Source organism: Alternaria ventricosa, assembly GCF_023758065.1.
Source record: "Alternaria ventricosa strain BMP 2768 chromosome Unknown scaffold_17, whole genome shotgun sequence".
Classification (NCBI taxonomy): domain Eukaryota; kingdom Fungi; phylum Ascomycota; class Dothideomycetes; order Pleosporales; family Pleosporaceae; genus Alternaria; species Alternaria ventricosa.
Genome location: NW_026055697.1, coordinates 269,264 through 296,972, shown reverse-complemented (window position 1 = coordinate 296,972; position 27,709 = coordinate 269,264). Strand labels below are relative to the sequence as shown.

At 53.7% G+C, this 27,709-nt stretch overlaps 10 protein-coding genes across 10 annotated transcripts; 6 read left to right on the top strand and 4 right to left on the bottom strand.

Moving 5' to 3' along the window:
• Nucleotides 1-17: 17 nt before the first annotated feature.
• J4E93_008562 (uncharacterized protein) lies at nucleotides 18-1,316 on the top strand (the record flags this gene model as incomplete). Its single annotated transcript, XM_049346460.1, has 2 exons — nucleotides 18-26; nucleotides 393-1,316. 2 exons carry the CDS (start codon nucleotides 18-20, stop codon nucleotides 1,314-1,316), a joined length of 933 nt encoding a protein of 310 aa, XP_049196350.1.
• A 694-nt stretch (nucleotides 1,317-2,010) lies between these two features.
• On the top strand, nucleotides 2,011-3,467 carry J4E93_008561 (uncharacterized protein; the record flags this gene model as incomplete). The annotated part of the gene is made up of 3 exons (XM_049346459.1): nucleotides 2,011-2,088; nucleotides 2,301-2,765; nucleotides 2,820-3,467. The coding sequence occupies 3 exons, from the start codon at nucleotides 2,011-2,013 to the stop codon at nucleotides 3,465-3,467; spliced, it is 1,191 nt and encodes a 396-aa protein (XP_049196349.1).
• Nucleotides 3,468-4,061: 594 nt separating this feature from the next.
• J4E93_008560 (uncharacterized protein) lies at nucleotides 4,062-6,004 on the bottom strand (the record flags this gene model as incomplete). Its single annotated transcript, XM_049346458.1, has 2 exons — nucleotides 4,062-5,898; nucleotides 5,997-6,004. 2 exons carry the CDS (start codon nucleotides 6,002-6,004, stop codon nucleotides 4,062-4,064), a joined length of 1,845 nt encoding a protein of 614 aa, XP_049196348.1.
• Nucleotides 6,005-6,602: 598 nt separating this feature from the next.
• Nucleotides 6,603-9,538, bottom strand: J4E93_008559 (uncharacterized protein; the record flags this gene model as incomplete). Its single annotated transcript, XM_049346457.1, has 4 exons — nucleotides 6,603-7,297; nucleotides 7,817-8,479; nucleotides 8,697-8,828; nucleotides 9,025-9,538. 4 exons carry the CDS (start codon nucleotides 9,536-9,538, stop codon nucleotides 6,603-6,605), a joined length of 2,004 nt encoding a protein of 667 aa, XP_049196347.1.
• An 861-nt stretch (nucleotides 9,539-10,399) lies between these two features.
• Nucleotides 10,400-13,153, bottom strand: J4E93_008558 (uncharacterized protein; the record flags this gene model as incomplete). The annotated part of the gene is made up of 3 exons (XM_049346456.1): nucleotides 10,400-11,899; nucleotides 12,088-12,879; nucleotides 12,929-13,153. The coding sequence occupies 3 exons, from the start codon at nucleotides 13,151-13,153 to the stop codon at nucleotides 10,400-10,402; spliced, it is 2,517 nt and encodes an 838-aa protein (XP_049196346.1).
• Nucleotides 13,154-16,212: 3,059 nt separating this feature from the next.
• Nucleotides 16,213-17,675, bottom strand: J4E93_008557 (uncharacterized protein; the record flags this gene model as incomplete). The annotated part of the gene is made up of 2 exons (XM_049346455.1): nucleotides 16,213-17,619; nucleotides 17,667-17,675. 2 exons carry the CDS (start codon nucleotides 17,673-17,675, stop codon nucleotides 16,213-16,215), a joined length of 1,416 nt encoding a protein of 471 aa, XP_049196345.1.
• A 2,130-nt stretch (nucleotides 17,676-19,805) lies between these two features.
• J4E93_008556 (uncharacterized protein) lies at nucleotides 19,806-20,458 on the top strand (the record flags this gene model as incomplete). Its single annotated transcript, XM_049346454.1, has 3 exons — nucleotides 19,806-19,842; nucleotides 19,889-19,944; nucleotides 19,994-20,458. 3 exons carry the CDS (start codon nucleotides 19,806-19,808, stop codon nucleotides 20,456-20,458), a joined length of 558 nt encoding a protein of 185 aa, XP_049196344.1.
• Nucleotides 20,459-22,041: 1,583 nt separating this feature from the next.
• On the top strand, nucleotides 22,042-24,336 carry J4E93_008555 (uncharacterized protein; the record flags this gene model as incomplete). The annotated part of the gene is made up of 6 exons (XM_049346453.1): nucleotides 22,042-22,241; nucleotides 22,320-22,454; nucleotides 22,509-22,649; nucleotides 22,704-23,475; nucleotides 23,990-24,009; nucleotides 24,096-24,336. 6 exons carry the CDS (start codon nucleotides 22,042-22,044, stop codon nucleotides 24,334-24,336), a joined length of 1,509 nt encoding a protein of 502 aa, XP_049196343.1.
• Nucleotides 24,337-25,072: 736 nt separating this feature from the next.
• J4E93_008554 (uncharacterized protein) lies at nucleotides 25,073-25,428 on the top strand (the record flags this gene model as incomplete). The annotated part of the gene is made up of 2 exons (XM_049346452.1): nucleotides 25,073-25,169; nucleotides 25,241-25,428. 2 exons carry the CDS (start codon nucleotides 25,073-25,075, stop codon nucleotides 25,426-25,428), a joined length of 285 nt encoding a protein of 94 aa, XP_049196342.1.
• Nucleotides 25,429-26,348: 920 nt separating this feature from the next.
• J4E93_008553 (uncharacterized protein) lies at nucleotides 26,349-27,584 on the top strand (the record flags this gene model as incomplete). The annotated part of the gene is made up of 2 exons (XM_049346451.1): nucleotides 26,349-26,664; nucleotides 26,947-27,584. 2 exons carry the CDS (start codon nucleotides 26,349-26,351, stop codon nucleotides 27,582-27,584), a joined length of 954 nt encoding a protein of 317 aa, XP_049196341.1.
• Between the last annotated feature and the right edge of the window lie 125 nt (nucleotides 27,585-27,709).

Below are 27,709 nucleotides of genomic sequence, written 5' to 3'. Positions count from 1 at the left end.
TTGGGAAGGAACGATCCATGGCCATAGTAAAGGCAGCGGTATCAAGCGATGGGATATCGTCTTCTTTATACCAATGTGGTGTAAAACAATGATGGAATGCGAGATCTCTCATTGCCAGTATCTTTGAGTGACGATTAGTGACGCGCTTGCGCAATGTTGTTGGAGTAGACGGTATCGACGTGTGGTGTGGTGGAGGAGTGAAGGAACGCGTCCAACGCGTCGGCAGGCACACCCCGCCATGATCGGGGCGGCGAGTCCGAGCGATTGATGACATAGTGCGGACATCTGGAGCTAACCCCCACCCCAACTCTACTCCAACACTCCAACCAGACCTCCAACATCGCATTGTATATACTTCAGCTTCGAGTTTCCCCGGATTATTTCCCTTGTAGTCTCACCAATTCCTCACACAAGCACGAACCATGGCGTCCCTCCTCAAAAAGTCGCTAAAGCTCGCGCTCATCCAACTCGCCTCAGGCGCCGATAAGACCGCAAACCTCACTTCAGCGCGCCAAAAGGTGCTCGATGCTTCAAAAGCCGGCGCGAAACTCGTAGTCCTGCCCGAATGCTTCAATTCGCCCTACGGAACAAAGTACTTCGACAAGTACGCCGAGACGCTCCTCCCATCCCCGCCATCGGAATCGCAATCGCAAACGTTCCACGCATTGAGCAAATTGGCAAAAGAGGCGGGCGTGTACCTTGTTGGAGGAAGCATACCGGAGAGAGATGATAAGGATACAAAGAAGCTGTACAACACGAGTTTGACCTTTGCGCCTAGTGGAGAACTACTTGCCACTCATCGCAAGGTGCACTTGTTCGACATCGATATCCCAGGCAAGATCAAGTTCAAAGAGAGCGAGGTGCTGTCGCCAGGCAATAAGATCACACTAGTCGACCTCCCCGAATACGGAAAGATTGCAATAGCCATCTGCTACGACATACGGTTCCCCGAGCTCGCCATGATCGCGGCGAGGAAGGGCGCGTTCCTGCTATTATACCCCGGCGCATTCAATCTCACAACCGGCGCGTTACATTGGGAGTTGCTGGCGAGGGCTAGGGCGACGGACAACCAGGTCTACGTTGGACTGTGTAGTCCGGCAAGAGACATGGAGGCTGAATACAACGCGTGGGGACATAGCATGGTCGTTGACCCTAATGCTGTAGTGTTAGAGCAGCTAGACGAGAAGGAGGGTGTGCTCATTCGCGAATTGGAGGCGGGCAAGATCGAAGAGACCAGGAAGGGAGTGCCACTGTATGGACAGAGGCGATTTGACGTATACCCTGACGTCAGCGAAGGTGGTCGGTTCAAGGAGTAGATAGGTAACAATATCAAAGATGACTGCAAAAGAAGAAAAGACTGTCTGGAATTTTACTATGATACATCGTGCGAAAATATGAGCCGCCGTCGAAAAGTGGAATTTGACATGTTGCGTGGTGGTGGCAGGCAATGCCAAACAGCGCCTGAAACACGGGCAAAGATGGGGAGGTAGCACCAAAGCGAGGCTCTTATCACGGGCGGCTTGGGGGGGCACTTGCTAGGCGCACTCTGCCCAGCGGATGGGCGCTCTCGCTTTAATAGGCGGCCTACGCCACCTAAGTTGCACAACACGCTGCAACAGAGATATGCATTGCGCAACAGAGCTGGAATGCGCACTGAAAGTAGACAATGACTTCTGGAAGGTAGTAGACGCTTATTAAAGGATGCGCACAACTTTTGCGTGCAGTTTATCTAGATGCATCTTGAAAACGCGCCTTTTGTTCAGGCTGCAGGCGCGAAAAGTAAGCCTAGATTTGAATTTTGGGGGCATTAATCTACTGGTGCCCCCCGGAATGGGCTGGTGACTGCCCAAAAATCAGGGCACGTTCGCTTGTGTTTGGGCTGTCACTTAAGGGAGCTATGCCCCCGACCCCCCGAAATTTCAGCGCTCCTCCGCCCTTCCCGCGCCCTCCCTCTTCAACCTCCCGCCCGTCAACGCGTCTTCACCCTCTGCCCATACCACGCCGCCCAACATGGTCCCCAAGAAGAAGACGCCCGCCACCGGCGAATTGCTGATCTCTGTTGCAGAATTCAATCGGACCAGAGACCACGTACGTACCCAATTTCCCTTTTGCACTCTCCAATCGCAATTGCGACACGCGCGCATAGCTCTGTCGTCGCGTCGGAACACCACGCGGTCAGCGCGCATTATCGCGCCACCATCACGTCGCCATATGGATACGTCTGTGTAACATGGATCGCGTAATCTACGCGACCCGATACATGGTGATTTTACAGTGCAAAAACTTACAATTACGCGCAGGTTCTGGGCTCTCTCCACAGCCTCCAGAATGGCCTCGTCAACGTACAACACCAGATCACCGTCCTCATGGACCACTACAACAAGCACTGCGCATCAGTCCTTGGCATCGAAAAAGACGACGTCTCAACCGAGAACGATGCTATCACAAGCACCATCAAGACCGCCGCGAATGTTGTAGAGAGTGGCCAAAAGCTCATGGACAGCGTAGCCGGAGACGTTGGCGCGCCTGCTGAGAAGGCAATCGATGGCGTCAAGAGCAAGAAGCGCAAGCGCGAGAAGAAGGAAAAGGATCCCAATGCGCCCAAGAAGCCCCTCACTGCTGCTTTCCTCTACCACCAACACGCGCGTCCCATCGTCAAGGCGGATCTGGAGGCAGCGCTCGCCCCCGGTGGCACACTCGCTCCGGCCGCCGTCCAAACCGAGGTCAACAGGCGCTGGGCTGAGCTTTCCGACGCAGAGAAGGAGGTAAGCACACAATCGCATCACCCAACAATCGACATCTCACTAACCCAACCACAGGAATGGAAAGCATCCTACCGCAACTCCATGGAAGAATGGAAAGTCCAAATGGCCGAATACGTCAAGCAGAAGGGCATCAAGGACGCCGAAATCGAAGAAGACGACGCGTCCGAGGAAGGCGAGCCAGAAATCGAAGCCGAAGTCGAAGCCGGCGCCGCCGACAGCGACGCCTCCTCGGAAGACGAAGACGAAGCGCCCGCCAAAGCCCCGTCTCCCCCCGCAAAGACACCCCGCAAGCGCCAGAAGACCACGCCCGCTGTAAACGGCAACTCAATCCCCGTCTCCATCGCGCCCGCCACAGCATCCACACCCGTGCCCCTGCCTACCTCGCGCTCCGCACCCCAAACCTCCGCTTCAACCGCCCCCGCCGTCGCCGAAACCCCCGCAAAGAAAGACAAGAAGAAGAAGGAGAAATCCGCGCCCCAACCCATCGCTCCTGCCCCTGCTTCCTCTCACGACGAACCCACTCCCCCCGAGGAGACGGGCGCCGCGAAGAAGAAGGCTAAATCCGGTCGTAGCACGCGCAACACGGAGATGGAAGGCGATAAAGAGAACGCGGCGGCGCAGGAGAAGGAGAAGGCGGATAAGGCTGGTAAGGAGAAGAAGCGTGATCGGAGTAAGAGGAAGAGCGAGGCTGCTTCGTCTTAGAAGAGCGGCCGACTTCCCGGTTTCTGATTTTGCGGTTGAGTCTATGGGCTTTACGGTCGCAATGGTCCTCTGTACCTGTACATGTTTTTTCCCTGTCGTCGCTTTCGCTGGGTTGCTTATCACGGCGAATGGTGCGAATGGATATTCTGCTTTTTTCTTCGCGAAGAGTGTCGAGGTGGGCTTAGTGAGCCTCCCATCGAGTGTATCTCAAATGTTAGTGGGACTGGGTAAACTGTACAACTAGTCTCCTGTCTACTTCATGCCTTCTGCGGGAGGTAAGAATGGAGTTTAGACATGTGTATCGTGGAGATGCGCGAATATTACTGGTCATTTTACTTGGGTGTTCGATTGCTTTCCCCTTTAATATGTGTGCGGAGATGGTGAGGTAGATGTGTTGGGTGGAAGTGGGGGAGGACGAGGGTTTGGATATGTTGTATGGGTATTCATCAGAGGGCTATACTACAGTCAAACCCAAAGTTCATCTATACCGAACGCCAGTATACAAGGTCCAGGCCACACCATCTCTACCCAACCCCGCTGTACACTACGCAAAGCTGCTATACAAGCCAACGCCTCCGCAGTGGATATCAACCCCTAACCCTCCACAGCATCAGCAAACACCTCATCCTCACTACTCTCCCCCACATCCACATCCATATCCCCCACCCTCTCATCCACACCATCAAGCCCCGTACCCAACCTCACCTTCCCCCCCACATCCCCAACCATCTTCTCCCCTCCCTTCTTCGCTCCCTCGCCCTCACCCAGTCCCCCCCTCCCCAACCCCCCCTCAATAACCCCCTCAACCCCCTCACTCCCAAGCACCCCCCTCATAACACTAATCCCATACCTCAACCTCTCCTCCTTCACCCGCGTGAGATACTCCAGCGTCAACCGCGCACACTCCTCCTTCGCCTTCTTCTTCCCGTGGATATTGCGTACCTCGCCGATAGGTCCTTCGTGCTGGCCTGCGCCTTTGAAGAAACAGCACACGCTGTGGAAGGTAGGGTCGGAGGGGTGGGGCGTGTAGTTCCATTCGGGTGTGGGCAGGGCGAGGGTGACGGCGAGGGTGGCGACGCGGGAGGCGTAGGAGGGGGTGCCTGGGGGCGCGGGGGTGGGTGTTGTGGACTGGATGGGGGTTGGGGAGGGGGAACTGGAGTTGTCTAGTGGGGATATTGAGACGGTATCTGGGTCGATGGGTGAGGCTTTCTTTCTCTTTCGGATGCCGCCGACGGCGGTGTCGTCCGTGGGCCAGGTACCGAGGGCTTTGAAGTGCTCGACGGCGTGGCGGGCAGCGTCTTGTCGAGCGGCTTTCTTTGAGGAGAAGAGGTTTGAGATGGAGCCGAATTGCTGAGATTTGCCTTCTTCTTCGATGGTGATGATGCAGGAGAAGCGTTGCCCGGACTGATAATCCGTATAAGTAGGTTGGGGGGAGTCGGTTGCGCGCTGGAATTCCAGCAACTTCCCAACATAATTCTCACCAGGTCCCTTCTCCTTCTCCTCCTTCCCCTTCTCCACAACCTTCCCCTCCCCCTCACCACCCCCCTTCTTCTTCTTCCCCTTCCCACCTTTCTTGACCCTCCCCTCCCTCTCCAACTCCTCCAACACACCCAACGCTTTCTGACTCAAAGCCTCCTTGGCCTCTTGCTTGCTATTAAACTTCCTCTCTTCCTCGAACTTCAATCCTTGAAGCTCCTCCGCATCATCTAGACCGGGAAAGGAAACGGAAACAGTCCAGCCTGTTTCACTGCCTCCTCCGTAGGTGAAGAGTGGTTGTGGGATGCCGAGGGCTTGGTACTTTTCGTGGAGGAGGATTGTGTGTCGGGAGGAGCGGGCGCCGACTGCAACGGGGACAAGAGGGGTGGCTTTTTGGTTGGGAGTTTTGGCTTTCTTTGAGGGAGGAGGTGCGGGTTGTTTGGTTTCCTTGACGAGTTTTTGGGCTTCATGCGCGGGTTTGTGCTGGATCATAAAATCGTCCATACTGATGACGCCGTCGAGTGGCGTACTTATATCCTTCATTTCTGCATGCGCACCTCCGAAGGAAGTGGGCAGAGGAGTGGGCGTATCGACTTCCATCTTTCTCTTCTCAGCCTTGTTGTTGGTGGAGGCTGTTTGCTCGTATTTCGTATCCTCGCTGCTCCTCACCGAGATCTTTTTTTCCTCACTACTAGCAACCAGGTTTGAAGACGAAAGAATTGATGACGAAGAAGAAGAAGAAGAAACTGGAGGAACAATCAAGTATCTCTTCAAATCCTCCCCCGCCGTGTCCATAGCAAAGTCCGCGAACGGAGTAGCGTGCCGAGCGCTTGCTGTTGTCGTCTGCTTGAAAGTGGAGCTTCCTCGCTGTTTGCCCCGCTCAATGCGGGCAAGCAGGCGTGACCGCGCGCCAGCGCGTTTGTCGACTTGACGCGCCTTGGGCGTCTTGCAGGACCTTGGGCTGTAATCACGCCGGTGCGCATGCGGTGTAGCGATAGCATTAGGTAAACAACATCTGTTATCGTGGCGGAGTGCAGCAAAGGGATCATGCACATGCCCATGCACTGAACATCCAGGGTACCCGAGGCGCACCGCTTCCCTTGCGGGTGTGGCCGCGGCCGTTGGCAATCTACGTAGTTTATCCTTGGATTCCGCCTACATGCCTCAATGTCCTTACAGATCGTTATGCGGGATCGGAGGTAGCGTTGTTGGGCTCACCGCGGAGATCAAAGCTTCTACATGTGCATATCTTGTCTATTTTAGGTTTGTATGCAGGTTGATCGGCTGTGCAGCGTAAGGAACGCCCTATCGACCGTTTAATGCCTAGCCGGGAGTCTGACGCCATTGCCGTTGCTAGCGTGTAGTTTTGAGCGGCTCGGGTAGCTCTGTCAAGATGCATGCGTCAGTGGGTCGACCATGTTTCATGTATCTTCGCGGCGTCAAAGGGATCGGAAAATCCAAGGGCTGTTGTACGTGCAGGAGGAGAGCATTTTGTGATCAGTGTGTCGAGACATGTCGTACGAGATAGGTATCAAATTTCGCCTTCGTGAGACCTTTATACTCTTTCGATAATCTACCTAATCTTAATCTACATGATACATATGTAACTAACATGAATTCATTTCGTCGTAAGCGCCAATAAGGGGTGGCGACCGAGGTCTAATAACCTCTTCCTGTTTGGTCTCTCTCAACTAGACCCGGCACACCGTAGTTTGGACCGTGTGTTTGCTCTTCTAAGTGTTCTGTCCCATGAACGGCACCACTACCCATGTCGTCTTGGAATGGGCTTTGGAGCCCGTGCAAACCCCAATAGGTGTGATTCACGTTGGGAAAGATACCCGCCACTGAATCCTGTCTTTGATCGACTTGTTGATATGGGTCGTGGTCATGGACAATACCGTGATTTGCTGCTACCTGAGCATGACCATCATGGTTGAGGTAAGGGCGATACTGCTCTGCTGCATTCTCGAGGTGCGAAACGAGGTGTGCGTGCTGCCAGTTGGATTTGGCCGAATAGCAAGCTGCATTGGTGGAATAGTGCAGATTATTGTTTGCATCCACTGGAATCAGCTCTCCATGTTCGCCGACAGCAAGCCCCATAGTCGCGAGCTCATCGTGCTCCAGTCCAGCAAGCGTATGCAATCCCTCATGTTCATCGCTTTGGCTAAGGAAGCCCCCATATACCTGAGGGTTGTTCACAGGTTCGAAGTCGCCTCGGATAGCCATATGTCCGGCATTGAAGTTGAGGTCGTTGCCTTGTGTGTTCGGCGATGCCATGCCAGGAGTACGTGATCGTGCAAAGCTTCCACCGGAGAACTCAGTGGTGGTAGTGACCACCGAGGTATTGAGGTGGTCTGAATCTGGTTGAGTTGGTTCGAGAACATCGACAGAAAGATGTGGTGGCAGGTACGCATGGTGAGGCTCTGTCTCGTACGAGTGGTGGCTTATATGTGTCTGTGCCAAGTCCAATGGTAGTTGTGTAGTTTGGTAATAAGGCGTCGCGTCCGTATGTGTAGACGTTGGTATGACCAGAGTACGTTTATGACCAACTTCCGTGTCTTCCGAATCTTCAGTCTTGGATATCGCCTCATAACAACATATTTCCCCTGCAGCTGGCCGGTGATCAGCGAACCTTACGGAACGCCACTCAATGTTGCCAACTTCTGCAGATTCACTCGTCTGCTGGAACCTCCAGAGAACTGTAGTAAGGCATCGGACCTCGCCTGTGTTAGCTGTAACACCACATATGTACTGTCTTGCTGCCAGGTGTTGAAGCGATTTTCTGACGCTTTCCTCGCTTCCGTGCGTCGGATTCTGAATCTCCCTCACATGCCTCGCCCATGGCTGCGTCGTAAATTGCACGCATAGGACACCTTGAGAGCCTTGGGGGTCTCGCCGATACTCGCAAGTGGTTCGCGTTTCTTCCCGGTCATGCCTCGCGCGGTCAAATTGCGGGTCAATGACGTTGTCGCCGCTGTTGTAGAAGCGTGTCATGCATTCCACATAGTCGTACCTTGACAGATCGAAATGCGAGTGAAGATCAAAGATGATGGATAGGTCGGCATTCGGTGGCAACTCTGTCATCAAGTCCGTGGACACGGTAGCGACCAACACCTTGCGAGCATTACCTATCCAGCCCTCGGTCTCGGATCGGAGGAAGTTGAACTCGCGGTACTGACGGTGCCAAGAGGCAAGATCTACCACATCCGAGCTGTCGAGCCTGCCATGCGATTGTGTTTGAGCCAAACAGTGCACAGGCTGATGATCCTCCTCAAGGAGGATCTTGAAGCCCGTGACTGCGAATGACGAAGACAGCGCATCAGAATCCGGGCCGGAACCCAGGGCAAGGTCGGATTGTGGGCCGCTACAATGCGGCAAAACGTGCGGTGAGGAGGTACTGGAATCGGATTTGGTAACAGACTCTGTGCGCTGCGCATGTTGGCGGCCATGCAGCTGTGACGAATAAGATGATCGAGCGGATGTATTCGCAGATCGGCGCTTAGAGACGTCCTCTGGTGTGGCCATGTAGAGTAGGACTGTCGTGCAGGTTAGTCTCATTTTAGTAGTCCCTAGCTGAACCCTCCCAATCACACCAGGAATAGCAACCGCAAAGCCACCGCCACTGCCTTCTAGAAGAACTTTGGAAGATAGGAATGTTCTGATGACTTGAAACTGGATCGACGCATGCGGGTCCGCCGCCCGGATGCCATAAGCGAATGAGAAGAGGCGGATGCCGATCGTTACACGACGTACGAGACGGGCACTCACCAGCAGGAACACCTCTGAGCTTGTCCTTGAGGACCTGAAGATGGCTGGAAACCTGTTTGCGATCGCGTCTGATACCGGTGTCTCTGTAAATAGAATCCTGGATCAGCTCATTCCGCCCTCGCTGGGTGCCTTCGAGCATGTATTTCTTTCGACCCATTGGCGGCCATTGAACGAGTGCTGATGAATGTTTGTCAGATGTTGGGCTGGAATCGTGAAGCTGCGTAATCATAGGTGGTGGGAGGATTAAAGTGGGAAACACAGGCAGCGAGACAGGCGCACTGCGAGACGCAGTGAAATGAAAGTGAAGACTTACCTGTCCAGAAGGCATGCTCTAAGAATTCAGGCCAAACAGTCTTGTCCTTCTCTTGCTGTAGTCCCTGCGCCTTTCTCTTTTCCTGCTCTTTCCTCTCTGCAGCGTCTCGCGCGACGACTTCGGCCGGTGAGAGAGCTGGTTGTTTCTCACGGTATGTCTGGTACTTTTCCGATCGCTGGAGTAGTTTGTATAGTCGCGCGAGCTCGCATCTAATTTGCTTCTCTGACCTCTCGACGCCGAAGCCTGCCAATCCGATGTGTTGTGCGTGTACATTGCCAGTGTAGTATGTTCCTGTGGCGACGTTCCGTTGTGCGTGAGTGTTTTCCGAGGGGCTGAGACTGCTCCTTTGTCCCACTTGCGGCGATGCCGTACTGATGTGAGTGTTGTGAGACTGCGCAGCGTAACGCTCCTGGAGGACGTCTCGATGTTGTGGCGATCCATCGACCGGAGTACCTTCCAAGAGGGGAATGTCCGCCGACAGCCTGGACAAGGGCTGGGGTGACTGGACCTGCATGGCGGCTATGGCATGCAAACCTCAGAATATGAAACCAGCGATGATAAGTATGAATGAGGTTTGAAGTACAAAGCAATGAATGTTGAGCAGTTGAAGCAACGAGTGTGGTGAACGAAGACGAGAATGTAGCTGGGTATGCGGCGAGGTTTGCAGATGATTGCATTGATAAAGTATGGTCCAGATGACGGGCCCTAGGCAGGAGGACTACATGATAGGCACGTAGGCCATAGCACCGACCGTAGGGTGCAATACGACTTCCGCTAGCCGGAAATTGATAGAGGGGCCAGTCATCGAGGTGCCAGTCCAGTACCACAAGATTAAGATTGGAGTGCGTTGTGCCTTCATCATGGCCTCCAAAGGGTCCCAGTTCGACTTTCGGCCACTGATCACATCTCTCGTGAAACCTTTGCTGTTGTAATGGTAAATGTAGCGTGGTTAGCAGAGTGATCAAGGGCATAGAGTCAACTGCCATCTGTTCGACAGTCACCTGATTGGCCATAGGCGAACAGAGCCATCACGGACTGCTCAAAGCAAGGATAGAGGTCAGTGTCCGCAAACAACAAACTACGTCAAGTCTGCATGATCGACAAACGTCTCGTTCATGGCTTCTATACTCCCTTTGGAGTAGTCTGAAACGCCGTGTGGTGGCCATGCCCATTGATGCAATCCACTGGCGATATACCCTGTCGAAGCTTAGAAAACGGTGTTCTAGATATAGCGTCGTGCAGCAGGTCAAAGCACCCCTACTACTTTCTACGGACCGCGGCAAAGGGCGGCCTAGCTTGTGTAGCCGGGGAGCAAGGGATGGCGTCAAGGTCTGACGGTGTCGCGCGCGCAACTCCTATCGAAGCACTTTTGCGCTCAGTCGTCTAGATCATCGGTGCCTGCAACGTTAAACTTCTTGCGACCACCTTCTGTAAGGCGTTGCAAGGCGACCTTGTTGGCCTGTGCTCCCACCTTCTGTTGCATCTTCTCCAGCTCCTTCTCTGGGTCATCAGACTCCGTCTCAGCAAATGCAAGGACCAGACGACGGCCCAACAAATGTGTGTTCTTCAATGCGTTCATGGCGTTGACAGCATCGCGTTTGGTGGTGAACTCTGCGAAACCGAAACCACGTGAGGAAGCGTCGAACTTCTTGGGTACTCGTACAGATCGAAGCTGACCGTAAGGAGTGAACAGAGCACGAACGTCCTTTTTGCTAGCTTCGAACGGCAAGTTCTTGATGAGAATCTTCGTGCTGGCCGCCTTCTTTGCTGCATCCTCGTTGCGGCGTTCTTCGGCAGCATCGGCACCCTTGTGGGAAGCTTTAATGAGAAGCTTGTGCCCTTCGAGATCGTGTCCATCCATGGCTCGCAAAGCTGCAGTGGCAGTCTCTGGACTGTTGAATTCGACGAAACCAAAGCCCATGGACAGCACGCCTCGCTTGGGGTCGGTCTTGGTCTTGACAGTGGCACTCCGGAAACCTGCCAGAGGTTTGAACGCCTCCGTGAGACGCTCAGTTGTGGTGGAGAAGTTCAAGTTGCGCACGTACAAAGTGGCGGTGTTTGTTGCCTCGGGCTCAGGGTCGTCAACGAGCAGGTCAGTTGCAGAAAGCTTCACGCCTGGCTGTGAGGACTGCAAAGGCTGGGCGGATGGCGTTGTTTGTACGAAGTTGGTTGCGACGCCTTCCTTGAATAGGTCCTTGGGGGCCTTCTCGAGGTACAGAATTGAGTCCTTCATCTTCCGATACGACAGCGACATGAAGGCAGTCTTTGCCTCGGCGACGTTTGAGAACTCGACAATGGCTGTCATACCTGTCGGTGGCATCAGGAACTTGGTCACCTTGCCGTGTTCCTCAAACAGTTTCCGAAGCTCATCGGCCGTCACAGTGTGGGGTACGTTCTTGACGAGGATAGCAAGATCACCTTTAGCGCTACGTTGGAAGGCCTCCAGGTCCACGCCATGCTGCGCAAAGTACGACTTGGTCTCTTGGATGATGTGTGTTTCGGCATGCGCTTGCCTGACTGCAGCGTCTGACGAAGTGGGGTCGAGCAGCTCACCCTTGCTGATGCCCATGCGACTTGCGATGGTGGACATAACTGCATCGGCATTGAGGTAGAGCGAGTTCCAGTTGAAAGTGGCCTTGACCGCCTGTTGTTTCCTTCTGATCTCCTTCTGCTTTTTGAGAGGCAGCTTGGAGATCTCGTAGTCGTCGAGCTTGGTATCTTTCTTCGCTTTCGCAGAGATGATGTGAAGGAGGCGACCCTGGAAGATGGTGTTGTCGTTGTCAAGGTAAGCTTCCACTGCATCGTTCGGGTTCTGGAATTGGACAAAGGCGAAGCCTTTACCCTTTCCGTCTGCCTTCTTCAACGGCACATGCACCTGTCGTAGTCAGCAACTGTTCGTACAAGTGTACGTGAGTAATCAAGGAGTGGTTGCCGCTATCAGATAAGAAAGACATCTACTAAAATACTTTCCAAGGTAACCTCAGGTGCCGAAGCATCAGTTGTCCCTATCTTGATGTTCATCATTGCATGGGCGGGTGAAGAAAGAAATGTATGATGACTTACTTCCTCTAGAGCTCCGTGTTTGGAGAACTGTTCTTTAATCTCATCCTCTGTCACCTCGTAGTGCAGATTTCTGAGGTATAGTCGACCGGTCTCGCGGATCTTGTCCTCCTCGTCAGGCGCGGCAGCGGTATCGATCTGCTCTTCCGCCGGGGGTTGTGGCTCTGGCTGTGCGTCGGCAACGGCCGGCGAAGGCTCAGCGGGTGCGCGTGGTTGGGCGGCTGGTTTCGATGCTACAGTGACAGGAGCCATGCTAGCTGATGGCATTTCATCATCTTCCACGAGCTCCAAAACCCTGTTTGTTCTCGACCGCAGCCAGTCCTCATCCGTGACAGGTCCTTGTTCGACGGCTGGCGCTACTTGTACGTCCTCCATCGCGTCACCACCTTCTACAGCTTCTGGTTGAATGGCTGCTGCGCTTGGTTCAGCGGGCGTTGGCTGTGGGGCTGCTGGGATTGGCCCGGTCGCAGGCTCATCAGCAATCTTTGGCTTCTTCGAGATGACTTGATATTCATCGTCGCTCTCGTCTTCTGGTACAGCAATCTCCGGCACAACCTCCTCAGCGGTTGCGACAGGTGCCTCGTTGAGCTGCGTATCGCCATTGGCCCAGATGCTAGTCTTGGACGGCGGCTGATAGACCTCCAGGAACTCCTTCAGCTTCGGGTCCTGCTCGGCTTCCTCTCGTTTCCGCTTGAGGTCGTTCTCTTGTCGTTGCGGTCGGTACTCGTCGCTTACTGGGGCGCTCTTCTCGAGCTTCTGCTGCCGCCGTGACTTTGGCAGTTCCTTGTCGGCGATCTGCGCCTGTTAGCCCCGCTTGTCGCCATCGTCGTCGCAAAGTACATACAGGTCGCGCAATTTCTGCGTAGATCTTGGTGAGCTTGATGAAGGTCTTATTGAAGTACTTGACAGCCTTTGCAGCATCTTCGGGCGTCTTGTAGCCAACATAGCCGATGCGTCGGTGGTTGAAGAACTTTACGTCAGTGATGGGAAATTTGGCAAAGTGTTTCCGCACGTCATCTTCGGTGAAGTGAGAGGGCAAATTCCTCACGAAGATGCGCGACGACTCCATGCTGCAAGAACGTTGGCTGCCCGGGTTGTGGTGTCGTGGAAGGAGCAGTGGATGTCAGTGTCGCATTCTGAAGAAAAAAGTGAACGACGCATGGGCCGGGAGTCCACTAGCGCGCATTAGGCTCACAGGGAAAGGCCCGAGCGCAGACCGCCGCGAGCGCTTGCTCAAACATCATGACAAGGTCCTGGACATAGCCTCACTCAACCACGCGCATTATAAGAGCTCGCCTACTTTGAAGAAAGCTACACCAAATCACCCAACCTTTGATACACGTACAGATCAGCACCATGGCCAGCGACAAGTCAGATGCCCACAAGCAGGATGGTAAGACCCCTTGTTCCTGTCAACACATCTGCCAAAGTACAAGCTAATGCAGTATGCAGCTCAAATCAAGTCCGCAGACATGGTACGGGATAGCTAGGCTGCTGCTTCCGGATTCATATTGACATGTGTGACAGAGCGACGAGATGCAACAAGAGGCCATTGAAGTCGGTAAGTCAACTGCTTCCAACATGCGGCTGACGGAACGCTGACATTTTGTAGCACAGACGGCTATGGAGCAGTTCACTATCGAGAAGGTAGGTCTTCGATATCCGCTCAGGCCGAGGCCATCCTAGGACCGTACTGACCCTCCACCTGTAGGACATTGCCCAGTACATCAAGAAAGAGGTATGATCAGGCCTCCAAGAGCTACAGGAAGCGCGCGCTAATTGCTCTACAGTTCGACAGCCGGAAGGGCGCCACATGGCACTGCATCGTTGGCCGCAACTTTGGAAGCTTTGTCACGCATGGTAAGCTGAACCTTTCTATTAGAAACATTCGTTCAATGATATCTGACTGAATTACAGAAACGAAGCATTTCATCTACTTCTACCTCGGCCACTGTGCTATCTTGCTCTTCAAGACTCAGTAGACGAATGCGACTGGACCAAGGCGCCCGTGACCTCTGAGAGTCTCATCCATCCTCTCTACTCAGGTCTTTTCTGTGGAGCCAGCATTAGCTCTCTTCTCATATTGAGAGACGCTGCCTCACTCTCGTAATATGGATGGGAACCTCCAACGGAGGTCTATGGGCTCTGCGATTGATCGGTGTTGACATGCGAAGGATAATAAAGGGCTTGTACTATCCTACTCTTAATGACTGTCACGAGTCTCTTTCCGACAAGAGTGGCTCTGGAGGCTACCGCTCGATACCATAATGAAGAGTTGATGCTCAAACCTCATCAGCTATCTGTGATTTGCCTCGCGATTGTGATCAGGTGACTGACGTCCACTGCGAATTGCGATGCGGGCGCAGCAGTCTCCGTCAGGTAAGAGCTAGCCGTCGATCAAGTCCTCCGCCACATCCACTTCAACCACATGCCAACACTTCCGCTCTTGCACTCTGCATCTTGCGCAATGCAATGATCAATCTACCAAAGCATCGACACGTCTGAAGTACGTACCTAGGCACGTGGAGATACATGTGACAAGCGCCGCGGGGAATGCCGCTAGCCCCATGGATCCCCAAGCCAAGCGCCAGGTGTGGCTGAGACGCATCGATGATGACGCAGCTTCCTCGGCGCCAATGGTCTTCCACCAGCGACCAGAAACCCGCGCCTCCCATCGCGACACATTCCACTTAACTCCACACCCTTCCAGATAAACTTCGCAACACTACATAACCTCATTATCACGCGCCATCGCACACGAGTAGCATACACAAACAACACCCAAGGACCGAACGCGTAACTTCCGTACCACTTGTCGCACGCGCATCGTTCCACCGGCCCAACCGCGACGAGATACCCGCCCCCGAATAGGGAAATACACGTATCACAACGAGTACTGCGCTACACGCGCATATAACCTGCGATCATGTTCTTCTTCTTTACTTGCGGAACACACAGTACGTCTTCCCATGAACCACCCTACTTCCGTGCCAACATACGCCTCACTCCTCCCTTTCCCACACCACACCCCGATTACTTTAAGTCCTCTCACTAACACCTTCTCTAGCCTTCACATCCGCCCTCAAAGGCGCCGAACACATCACACTCCAATGCCAAAACTGTGGCAACCAAACCGGCAAAGTGATGAAGCGCTGGGAATGGTTCACATTCTGCTTTATCCCCGTCATCCCGTTTAGCTTCAAGCCGTACAAGGAAGTTGGGTGCCACGTCTGCCACTTCTGGCAAGATATCGCGTATCGCCGCGAACCCGAGTTGCAGCAGTTTGGCGGTGGAACAAAGGTCCAGGGCGGTGCTATGCCGATGAATGCGTATGGTGGACATGGCGGACCTCCTGGTGGTGGGCCGCCGGGGTATGGACCGCCGCCGCAGGGAGTGCCGCAGTATAAGTAGCTGAGAGGAAGGCAGAGAGCATGAGCATACGCGGGGTTGAGCGGTGTGTGGTGTGGCGTTTTTGGTCGAAGCCTGAGGCTGGCTTGGAGAATTGGGGCGATACCAAAGGAGCATGGAGAGGGGCGGTCGATGTTCAGCCTGGCCTGTCTTGTTATTATTCTGCACTTGTTTCTGGCGTTTGAGGATTCGCATGATACTGATACCACCCTATTTCCTTTACATCGTTTTTCAATTGAATACTTCGCACCTCATGAACGATACGTCATCCTGCTCAATTTGTGCTTTGTGCATAGCCACTCAGCTATTAAACCACGTTTTTTTCCAGAGTCCTTAGCTATCGTCTTCGCAGACATGTTGCTATGCAGTTTTACTTCGATAGTAGAGCTGTAATAAGTACTTCACCCTGTACTTTAAATCTGAACAAAGAATAAATATATACCCTTTTTTTGTGTATATAGAACAGAGGCAAACTATATTCATAAGCCGCCCTAAACGCGTACGGCAAGCAATACTCGAACGATCTTAAACCACATATCGTAGACTTGAGGTAGCTCTACTCTGATTTCTTTGCGAACTACTCCATACATGACCCTGCCATTCCGGTGCCTATGGCATATGCGCAAATCTCACTCCGCGTTAGGACAGACCAGCTAGCCTTTCTGGAAGTTGAGACTGCAAGTTTCCCCACAATGTCGTATTGCACGCGTCGCTGTCCAACTAGATGATGTGCAGAATTTCCTCGTTACCCAACGGAAGACTGGACATATCGCAACCCTTACGTGTCTCGAGTTCCATATATGCAATCCGCGTGTAGGTGTTCGCTGTCCTGTTCACCTGTTGCAGAACCAACATGGCATAGAGGTGTTCCTGTGTTTGCATCTTGTACACGCTTATGAGCAGCGTCTTCACCTGCCCGGTAGACATGACGACCCTCTTGCTATCAGGACGTTCCAATTCCGGTGGACGATCGAGGTAGATTTTGCGAGGACACTTCCTCCAAGCGCGATGATCGGGGTATTTGATGGCTTCGTCTGGTGCAGCAAAGGGCTGGTACGTTCCTTCCACGTTCGGGAGCAAACAGCGACCTCGCAGGGTAATCTTTGCGGATAATATTTCCCCGTACCCGTCTCCTCCTCTTGCAGGGGTGAGCTCTTTCCCAATGTAAGTCGATAAAGGTATGGTCTGCGAGAGCCACTTTGGCCACACGACTCGCCCAATGACAGATCCCCATGACCATGACGGTGCGCGCCATGCCGTTGGTTTAGATGATTTGTCCTTGTGGTCAGAATACCACAGTAGATCGTCCATGATACTGCTCTCCCATAATCCGGCCATGTATGCCGACCTCTTCACAGTATACATCTCTTTGCTGACTCCTTGCAAAGCTGGGAAGCAGTCCGTTTCGTACGTCAAGCTCGAATTAGTGTATTCGGTGACAATACCATGCCACAGAGCCGTGCACTCCTCCGGCTTAGAGTGACGTATAGTGTTGAGATATTTGGGGCTGCGAAAATTTCCGAAAGGCACTTTTCCCAAGTCCCACCAGAACGAGCACTCGCATTTGTTCTCTGTCCTACACGCCCAAAACATCTCTTCGGCTGTGAAGTGCACCAGGCGTCGGGAAAGTAGACATTCTTGTAGCGTCCAGCCACGTTTCAGTAATGGATATTCGCCATATCTCCAAGCATAATGGTTTATGCTGGATCGGACGCAAATGTCCAACATCGAGCCGTTCATGTCCGGGTACGAAAACTTGCTGATAGGACGTTCTGGATGCTTGCGGAAACATCCTTGCGATGGGACATTGGCGTCGGTGGCAGCGACGGTAAAATCGGCACCGGAGTATATCTGTGCCATTCTGCTGCCTTCCCTTTGCCAGTCCTCGCGGCTGTCTTGGATGATGCAGAGACTGTCGATCCACAGATACTTGTATCCCAACCGATAGGCGAAAGAGATAGCATCCTGGAATGTCTGAGGAAGTTTCTCCGAAGGGATTCTTCGCTTGTGTTCGGTCAAGGTGGCCGTCGTCGTCTTTCTAATTGTACCCTTCCCCCAGCAGTGACTGAGACAAACATAGGGCTTGTCTTCGCCGTGGGTCTCGTACAGCTTGATGTTCTTTGGGTCCTGGATCAGAACGACGCGAGTTGGCAGGCTGGATTTAGCACCCTTACACAACTCATGTTTGTGATCGCACTCTCGTAACCAAGAGGATACTCGTTGAATAGCTTCATCAGAACCGGAGTCTGAAACGGCTTCGTGAGAAAGACGTGGTATTCGCCACGGATTGTCGCGACCTGGAAACGTTAGTTTATGATGAATATCACAGCCGTGGCTGACTTACCTTGTGGATCAAACACGTCCCATGACGCATCTGGGTAGCATTCCAAGACAAGTCGTGACTGTTCCACTCTGCATGAAATCCTTTGATCCAAGCCGAGCTCGAACGGTCGGCTTGAGCCTTTGGAGACAAAGGCACATTTGTGTACAATCCCGCATAGTGTCAAGCAACCAGCACATCCCTTGTCAGCAGACATCATCAGAACGCCAACCGTGACTCCCGACATGGTAAGCCACTCATTGTTGTAGCATACTTTGCATTTCTTTGCTTTTGCGTAAGCGGAATTGACTCGTTTGACGCGATCACCACCAAACTGGCTTGACGCAAAGATACGCATGCCTTTCGCAGGCAAAGGCTTCGAATTGCCATCCCCGGCCCACCAGGATGGCGGTGCCCACCTGAGTATCTCTGTCATCCCGAGTCTGTTGGGATGATGCGAGTTTGGCTGGATATTCCGGAACTCCACTGGACAGTGGTCGTGAGGCAAGTGAAGCACCTCATACAAGACAGAAGCTGAACAGGTCTGCAGGCTACGTTAAGCCCAAACCCTCATACAAGACAAAAGCTGAACAGGTCTGCAGGCTACGTTAAGCCAAAACCTTGCAAAGGCGGTGACCCAGCGCCAATGTAGGCTCCAGGCTGTTGAGTGTTTTCCTCGGTTGGCGTGGAAGCGATAGGTAAGGGAAACAAAACTGCCACGAGCACGATCGGTACGAAGAATTAAGAGAGATGAGGCAAGTTTGCGCGAAGCTCGTTGTATGCTCTCAGAGAGAGCGCGCTGCAACAATTTATTCTCAACATCATTGTAGGATCGCGTTGAGTGCTCCGTACAGATGCAGAAGCGCTGGGTAGACGATTGGCTCGCTTTCTGTGATCACACTGCATTGCTGGGGTCTGAGTGATGCCGCGCGCAAACAACTCTACCCATAGCCAGATATATCTCTTAAGCGCGACGATAGAATCAGCAGCCGCTCTGAACGGCGTCTGGGTGATCTATTCATGATGATCTTCCAAGCAGGATTGGAGGTCGTTGAATGATCGCAAACTTTGGGGGTCAACCTGGTCTGTTCGCGAGACATGGTTGGCGAAGTAGGCAATTTAGGCGAAGCGATGTTTCTAACGTTCAGCAGCGAGACTCATCAAGCCTGGATGAATAGAGCACCCCATACAAGAAAAAAACTGAACAGGCCTGCGGACTACATTAAGACAGCCACCCTGTACAAGAAAAAAAGTAAATAAGTCTGCAGACTACATTAAGGAAAAAACTTGCAAAGTAGGTAACTCAACGTTAACGTAGGCTCCAAGCTAGGTTGGCGTGAGAGTGTGCCTTTGACTAGACTACGATGTAGTCCTGGTTCTAGCTGGTTATCAAGATGGTACTCTGGTAGACGGTATGATTGCGATAGCTCTGATGTTGTTCGCCTGGAGTCCTGTCTGGTGCGTCACCGCAGTATCAGCAAGCCTGAACTAAACGCGCTGACTCTTGTTCTTTCGATAAAACTAGGTCGACGCGCGATCGGTCGCGACCGCTAAATCTGGAGATGAAGGAAGTTTGAGGCCACGGCGCACCATCGGAAGGTTTGGTGTTTCGGCGGCCCGTGCGCCTTCTCTCTCCCGCGAGGGGTCGCGGCAGCAGCTGCCCTGCAGCACATCTTCGACGCAACTCCACTATCCTAGTGTAGAAACATGTCGGCAGTGTCGAAACATAGGGACCTCCGAGTCCAGAAATGTACTCGGCCCCGTTTCGCGACCGCTGGCACCGCACCGGCAGTCTCGAGTATGCGGATGGCGGAACCCCGTTGGGCGGGGACCCGAAGCCAAACGTCGCAGAAGGGGACGCAAATAGAAGTGCTGGAATATGGAGCACGACAGATATAAAGACGAAGGGAACGATGGGACGAGATATAATTGCAATACCATACCATAACAGTAACACTTTCGCCTACCAGAACTACCAGAAACAAAAGTCATCATGTTTGAGAAGAACGAATTGAAGCCGACGTTCGATGGTTAGTCCTCTCTACGGTCTCTTGCGAGCGTGACTAACAAGCTCAGACGTTATGGGTTGCCAGTCGGCGTGCTATGAGTGGGCAGACAGCTACGATAGCAAGGTCGGTCGATATGCACCGCTGCTCAGCGACAATCACTTACACATCGCAGGACTGGAACCGTCTGAGCAAATGCATCGCCCCCACATTGAAGATCGACTACCGATCCTTCCTCGACAAAATCTGGGAAGCCATGCCTGCAGACGAGTTCGTCGCCATGGCCTCGGACCCCGCCGTACTAGGCAACCCTCTCCTCAAGACACAGCACTTCATCGGCGGCACGCGGTGGGAGAAGACTGCAGAGGACGAGATTACCGGGTACCACCAGCTCCGTGTGCCCCATCAGAGGTACACCGATGAGTCCCGCACCAAGGTTGCCGTCAAGGGCCATGCCCACAGCTTCAACACGCACTGGTACAAGAAGATCGACGGCGAGTGGAAGTTTGCTGGACTGAACCCGGATATCAGATGGTTCGAGTACGACTTCGACAAGGTGTTCGCCGAGGGCCGTGAACAGCTGGGCGAGGCCAAGGCTGCTGCTGGCATCCCAGAGAAGGTCCCTGGCCAGGCGATGTAGGATAGGATAGGAATCTGCTTACTAAGATACCACTACGAATGATAGAAGACATTATTTGATGTTCTCCAGTCTGGTGTACGTGTTCACGGCGATGTCTAATGGAGGCCTTCACAGCTCCACAAGCGCACAACGGTCGTGATATGTGTCTGTCGAGCTGGTTGGATAAAGGCCTCAGCGGCCGGCCGTCTAGCTGCAGGCGGTGGGACCACTGAGAGAGGATGGAGGGGCCCATGGCGGTACAGGTGTGTGATTCGACCGGCGCAAAACTGCGCGGCTTGAGTACAGAGTCCAGCGATGCGGCGCGAGCATGGGTGAGATATGGATTGGAAAGGCTGCAGACTGCAGAGGCTCTCGGTGAGGCACCGCCCCGCACATTGCGAAAGCGCGGTGACGACTTCTGGCTGCAAGTCATCTACGCAGCCAGGGGTGGGTCGCCTATTAATAACGCAGAGCAGATCGCACGCAGCCGGCACCGTTCTTCATCTGGTCGATGCCAGCGTGGCAGCCGTGTTGAGCCTCTGTAGCGAGATGCGATGGGCCACTCGCAATGGAGCCGCTTCATCCTTGGGTCGCGCAATCCTTGTATCGATCGAAAGCTTAAACCTGCACTGGTCTACGCCATCCGCGTCCCCAGGTTCGCGCAGTCATCGCTACCAAAACCAAGCGAAGTAAATCCTAGCGGATTCTCGGCGCCGTACATCATCTGCAGTTCTTCGCTCTTCTACCGACCCCGCCCACCGACCGACCTTCCTCCCACACTGCCCAACACTCGCCGTCGTCGATCGTCTTTCCTCTCCGATTTCTCGCGTTTGTGGTGTTTGGATCTCATCTGCTTCTCCAGTTCGCCGGTGTCCTTGAGATTTTTCGGTATGTATATCTCATGAGCAATTTTCATCTCGTCTTGGCGGGCCGCCCACTGCACAATTTCGTGCACCGGGGCATGGGAGCTGCGGACTGCACAATCAATTCGGCCACCGCCCGTCTGCTACGCGATGTGCGTCCATCGCCTACTGACGTCGTCGCCTGCACGGACTTGGTCGCGCGGCCTGCAGCAGCTCTGCCACCAGCCTGAGCCAGCGTCGCGCATCCCGACGCGCTCTCACTGCCGTGGGTGTTGCGAGCACCTGTCGTGACATGGGCCTCGTGCGCCCGCCGCATGTGATGCCTGACATGAAAACTACGGTACTGACCCGCCCACTCAGATTTCGTTCGAGCTTCCTCACGGTCACTCCTTCGCTCTCCCTCACCCACACCCACTCCTTCGTGCGCGACCTGGAGTTACTGTCGCCGCTTTTCCCGACTATCTCCTAGCCGTGTTCCTTGGCCTGTACTCTCTACTGCCTCCGCGACTGCAGTGATAGAAGGACCCGGATCTAATCGGTAAGTGCAGCCTGCCACCCTTCCAGCTCCTTCACCCTGCTCCCGCTGCCTGACCTCCTGCGCGCACACTCACCAGAACTAACAATTGCTTTTTCTGCGCAGACTATATAAACGACGCTACGGTTCTCTATCATAATTAGAGCTCATACCCTTACTCCCCACCTCCGTTAGCTCAATCGACTACCCCGCTTGATCTATCAGTCATGTCTTTCAACAACAGCTACGGCGACCAATTCCAGGGCCAGCCCCAGGGCGACATGAACAACCAGACCCCGCAGCCCGGCGACATGGGTCAGCCCATGGACGCTTCCGGCAACGGCTTCCCGCCCCAGGGCAACATGGGCCCGCCAGGCAGCGCTGGTGGTGACGGCCAAGGCCAGGGTGCGGGCAAGACGACTCTCTGGTGAGTCTGCGGACGCGCCCGAGTTGCGAATCGCGCATCTCAGATGGCGATTTGCGCGCTCGGGTGGCCCTTCACTAGGTGGGGCACATCGATGCTAACACAACGCAGGATGGGTGAACTCGAGCCCTGGATCGACGAGAACTTCGTCCGCAGCATCTGGTACAACATGGGCGAGACTGTCAACGTCAAGATGATCCGCGACAAGTTCTCCGGGTAAGCACGGAGTCCACACAGGAAAAAGTCTCCAGGCTAACTACCGCATAGCAGCAATGCTGGATATTGCTTCGTCGACTTCGCGAGCCCTGATGCTGCGTCCAAGGCCCTTAGCCTCAACGGCCAACTGATCCCCAACTCCAACCGCCCGTTCAAGCTGAACTGGGCTTCTGGCGGTGGTCTTGCTGACAGGAGGCAAGTCTCACCCGGCTATCCACATACGACAGTGATCACTAATGACTCGAACAGCCGCGATGAGCGTGGTCCCGAATTCAGCATCTTCGTTGGAGACTTGGGCCCCGAGGTCACCGAGTTCGTCCTCGTACAACTCTTCCAGAACAAGTACCAGTCCACCAAGTCCGCCAAGATCATGTCCGACCCTATCAGTGGTATGTCGCGCGGCTACGGTTTTGTCCGGTTCGCTAGCGAGGAGGACCAGCAAAAGGCCCTCACTGAGATGCAAGGCGTCTACTGCGGCAACCGCCCCATGCGTATTTCCACCGCTACACCCAAGAACAAGAGCGGTGGTCCCGGAGGTCCCGGCGGAATGGGCGGCATGCCCCAAGGCGGCGGCGGCCCCGGTATGGGCATGTACTCGATGGGCGCTCCTCCCATGGGTGGCTACTACGGTGCTCCCCAGCCGATGAACCAGTTCACGGACCCTAACAACACTACCGTCTTCGTCGGCGGTCTTTCCGGTTACGTCACCGAGGACGAGCTTCGTTCCTTCTTCCAGGGCTTCGGCGAGATTACATACGTCAAGATTCCCCCAGGCAAGGGTTGCGGCTTCGTCCAGTTCGTTCAGCGCCACGCTGCCGAGATGGCCATCAACCAGATGCAAGGCTACCCCATCGGTAACTCTCGCGTCCGTCTTAGTTGGGGTAGGTCCCAGAACAACTCCGGTCCAGCCGGCACCCCTTACCGCCCTGCACCACCTCCACCAGTTCCCTTCGGCCCAGGCATGGGTATGCCCCCGCAACACCCCTACGGCGGTGGCGGTGGCTACGGCCCGATGATGAAGGTAAGTCAACAAGACATGTTGCGGTTTTGTGTCTGATGCTAACTCGACTGTAGTAAGCGCATTCTTTCCCTCTGTATTGCTTGCACGGCGCTTCTGTCATGGTTCATCCCGTTGGCTTACTGCAACGATCCCTTTCATGACTCGGCATGACGAATTTCGAGCGATTTGGTCTTTAGTTCTATAACGGGCGGTTCTCCAAAAGTTCTCGACTTCTTCTCACGACACTCATCTTGCTGGAGGGCCATAGAAGGGAGTCTTTGTATAACAGGCCATCTATTCTCCCATTCGGGCTTTCTTTCTAAGCGTGCCACTCATCTTTCTGGGAGCATAGGGATGTAGCTAGTCATGCATGGGCCGGATGCTGCTTTCTCTCGACTTGCCTTTTCTTCACGATTGTGCGCTGCTCCTTGCAGGATTGGCCATCATTTCCAATCACACGATTCTTCTATTTCTGCGTGTTTGGTTGCGTGCTTGCTTGCTGGCTTGGTTGATTCGTCTAACGTTCTGTTCCAAGTGCCTTCTAGTCTTTCCTTTGTTAGTTTGTTGTTGGTTCTATCGGCACGCGCAGAGTCTGCTACCTCAATGCCCTCCTTGGACATCTTGCTAACGTCACTGTGTAGCAACTTTCCCGTCCAGGCTGGCCAGCCTTCCCCTTACCCGCCGTCGATGAACGCAAGCCTCGGTGGCCAGCGACCCGGCAGCCAGAACGCCCCTTCGGCCAATCCTGCCGGCCAGAACGGCACTCCCACGTTCAACAACTACCGCTTCACACCCACCCAGCCCAACGGCCCCAACAGCCCCGGCTTCGGCTCGCCCGACTTTGGCGGTGCCTTCTCGCAGCAATTCCCTCCACCGCAGTAACTGCGCATCGTACGCTCTCGCATTGGTTATACGCATATCAGATACTGTTTTGCCGCTTTAGCAAGGAGTTCTTGGGGCATGAAACTTCATTATCACGACGTGGCTATATTCTTTAACTGGGGAATGAAGGCATAATGCTTTAGCGAGGCGTCTGGCGAACAAGAATTATATGGTATACCCATGCAGCAAGAGAAGGCGTCAAGAGTCTGTTTCATTTCTATCGTGGCGGGAGGTTCGCGTCTTTGCTAGAAGATTGCGCTACTTTTGAGGTTTTGCGTTGAGTTGCTGCGTGCGCTGTGGGTATTCTGGGAGATGTTCATCGAAAGAAACGTCGCAGACAGATGGTTGGTGGGTTCTAGTACAAGGTCGCTGCAAAGGTCCATGGAGGGTACATCACAGACTGACAGTTAGTGAGTTTTCAGTAGAAGGACTTCTGAGAGATGCTACATGAGCATGCGGCAACATGCGTTTTGATCTAGTCATGCCCATTTTATACAATTTACACTTCATCGCATTTGCACGAACGCTCGAAGATGTGAGTTGCATCGCGCCATGACGTCGCGCTGTGACAATCGTGCCTCCCTCATTGCTGGACCTCGGGCGTACCCTCCGTCACTCAGCCCTCGGATCTCATAAACAATGGACTTCTTCCTCCTCTCCACAATCACACAACCGGCACAACTGCCAATTGCTTGTTGCTCTTTTGGACCCGAACAGCAGCAATCGCACGCCTGCCATGCGCTACGACGACTGGGACGTGATCCTCTTCCCAAAGGACTCCCACGTACCCATACAGGAGTTCAAGACCGCCTGCTATGTCTCACCCGAGGAGTGTGAGTACCCTGCTCTCCCTCACCCTCTAGCAGACTTCGTTTACTTGAGCATCAGTACTAATAGTATGTAGATGGCCGGCAGCTGCCCACGTTGACCTCTTACATCAGCACTCTGCCGCCGTCTACACCGTTCCGTATTTCCGTACACTCATGGGCCACCGCATCGAAGGCCTCGGCATTGATCGAGTCCCGACGAAAGGCGAACCAGAAGGTTGTATACACAGTCCAGGTTATCGTCGATGGGGCTAGAGTCTTGTGAGCCACACGCCATGGCTTATGGATATGGGACAACGATGCTGATGAGCATAGTCGTGGCTTCTTCGACATAACGTCGAAATGGCCCCAGGAGATTGGTATATCACACGCGAGTTAATGCTACATCACTATTGGACTGACGATGTGTAGCGCAAGAGAAGAGATCACTCACCATCAACGAGTATCCTTCGAGTCAACGGAAACAATGCCTCGAGTTCCCGCCCTTTCATCAACGGACCCTCATGCAGAATTCATGGAATGCTCACGACCCTCAAGGACGAATCAAGATAATGTTGTCGGAACAGTTGATCACGAAGACGGCCAGTCTTGGAGAGGTAGACCTCGGAGCGACCAACGACATTGTTTGCTTCTCGTTCCAGCATGCCCCAAAAGGTATGCTGAAGGACCTCATCTCCCTCATATATGTATCGCTAATTAGGCACAGATGTCTTAGAGCAGGCAGGTATCTCATGGCCCATCCGAAACCCTCTATACCTTCCCAATGCGCTCGAGCGAGCCACGCATCTGTCACAAATATCCCCGACAAACTCTCGGACACCGAAGGCCCGGCCCTTCCCAGGCGACATCAACATGCAGTCGCCAATCTCGCAAGCATCGGCATCCGCCTTTGCTAGATCGCAGATTCCCTTACCCAATCGACGCTCTAATGCGCATCTGCCCCCCATCTCACAATTTGCGAAGCCACTGCCAGGTTTCAGAAACAACGGTCGCCCAGGCATATGGGATGACAATCTCAACTCCTTTCTAGATTCTGCCGACGACGTTAGCATGGATACATGGTCAACAAGAAGGACGTCGGGCTCGACCAGCGATATGGCCATGCCTGACTACATGTATGCTTCTTCACATCTGTCACGCAAAAGTCAACCATGGATGCCTGACAGGTCTCAATACGATCAAAGCATGAGTACAGAGTGGGAAGATCATCCGCCAAGGAAGGGCAAAGAGAAACAGCTCGTTGTCACCCTTCGAGATGACCAGCTAGGGCAGATCATCCAAGCTATGAGTCCACCAAAGCAGAATCGTGAGCTATCGCATGGATCGGGCAACCAACGCCATGAGAATACTGGTCGTCTACCGACTGCTTACAACTACTGTCCCCCAAAGTCAGACATCAACCCACCTATCAACCGCCCGTCGTCGGCGGCCATGGCGCGCAAGCCATCATACTCGGACTTCAACAATGCCCTACGGAACGCATCGAATAAGCAGTCACCAAGTAATCAGCGGTTCCACGATGCGATGAATGACAAACAGCCTACGATGAATCACCCTTCTTTCCCAAGCAACAAAGAGAATCGCCCGCCTTCGCAATCGCGATTGCCTACTGCGTTTCCAAACGCGAACCGTGTTCCGACGCCGAACCCCTTCGCGCAAAGGCTTTCAACCCATACCTCAGATATCTCCATGAGAGACCCATCTCCGGCACGTTCAAGTATGTATAGATTCAGTCGGAGCGAAGCGCCACCCCCTACCATCGAGCCTGCTAAGTTTGGGTCAGCTCACGGTCCTTCCGCTGTGAACATTAGGAGTCGGAAGGAAGGCATGGCATCTGACTCACCGAGATTGTCTGATCAAGCAATGCGCCATGATCAGAGCCTGCTACCATCATTGAACTCAGGGCCTCGGAACGCGCATATACCCATATTTGAGGACAAAGACGAATCCTCGCACAACAACCAGAAGAATATCCCTGATGTAGTAGAGATCATCGATGTGGATGCCATCGAGCCCCACCTAAACACCAATGCTTCCTTCGAGAGCAATAAGCTGTCTCCATTCAAGCCTTGCCACAAGACTGGAGTGTCACTGTCAAGTATAGACAGTACTGGCCGTCTAGAGAGACAGCTATACAGCGCCCTCGGCGAGGAACTAGGTAGCTTCGAGCACCACATCGACACTACAGGTATGGGACCTGAACTTGCACAAGCACTCGGTGGTGTCGCAGCACACTCTGATCTCAGCGGCTCGGGCATGCTGAACCCAAACGCTCACGAATTTGAGCCAACGATCAAGCGGAAGAGGCAGAGTACTTTGGGGGGCAGTCGGGAGAGAAGTCCGATGACCAAGAAAGAGAAGGCTGACTTGCGAGCTGGCGACGATCAGGAGGAGGTCGTGGTGTGTATGAGGGGAGATTGACCGTATTCTTAGTTTGACGATGCTTTCTGGAGGACTATGGGCTAGTCTTTTAGCGTTTGTTTTCTGAGCGTTCAAGCGTATTGTTGTACTTGTTAGTCTATTAGGGCTAAGACTTGGTCTTGCTT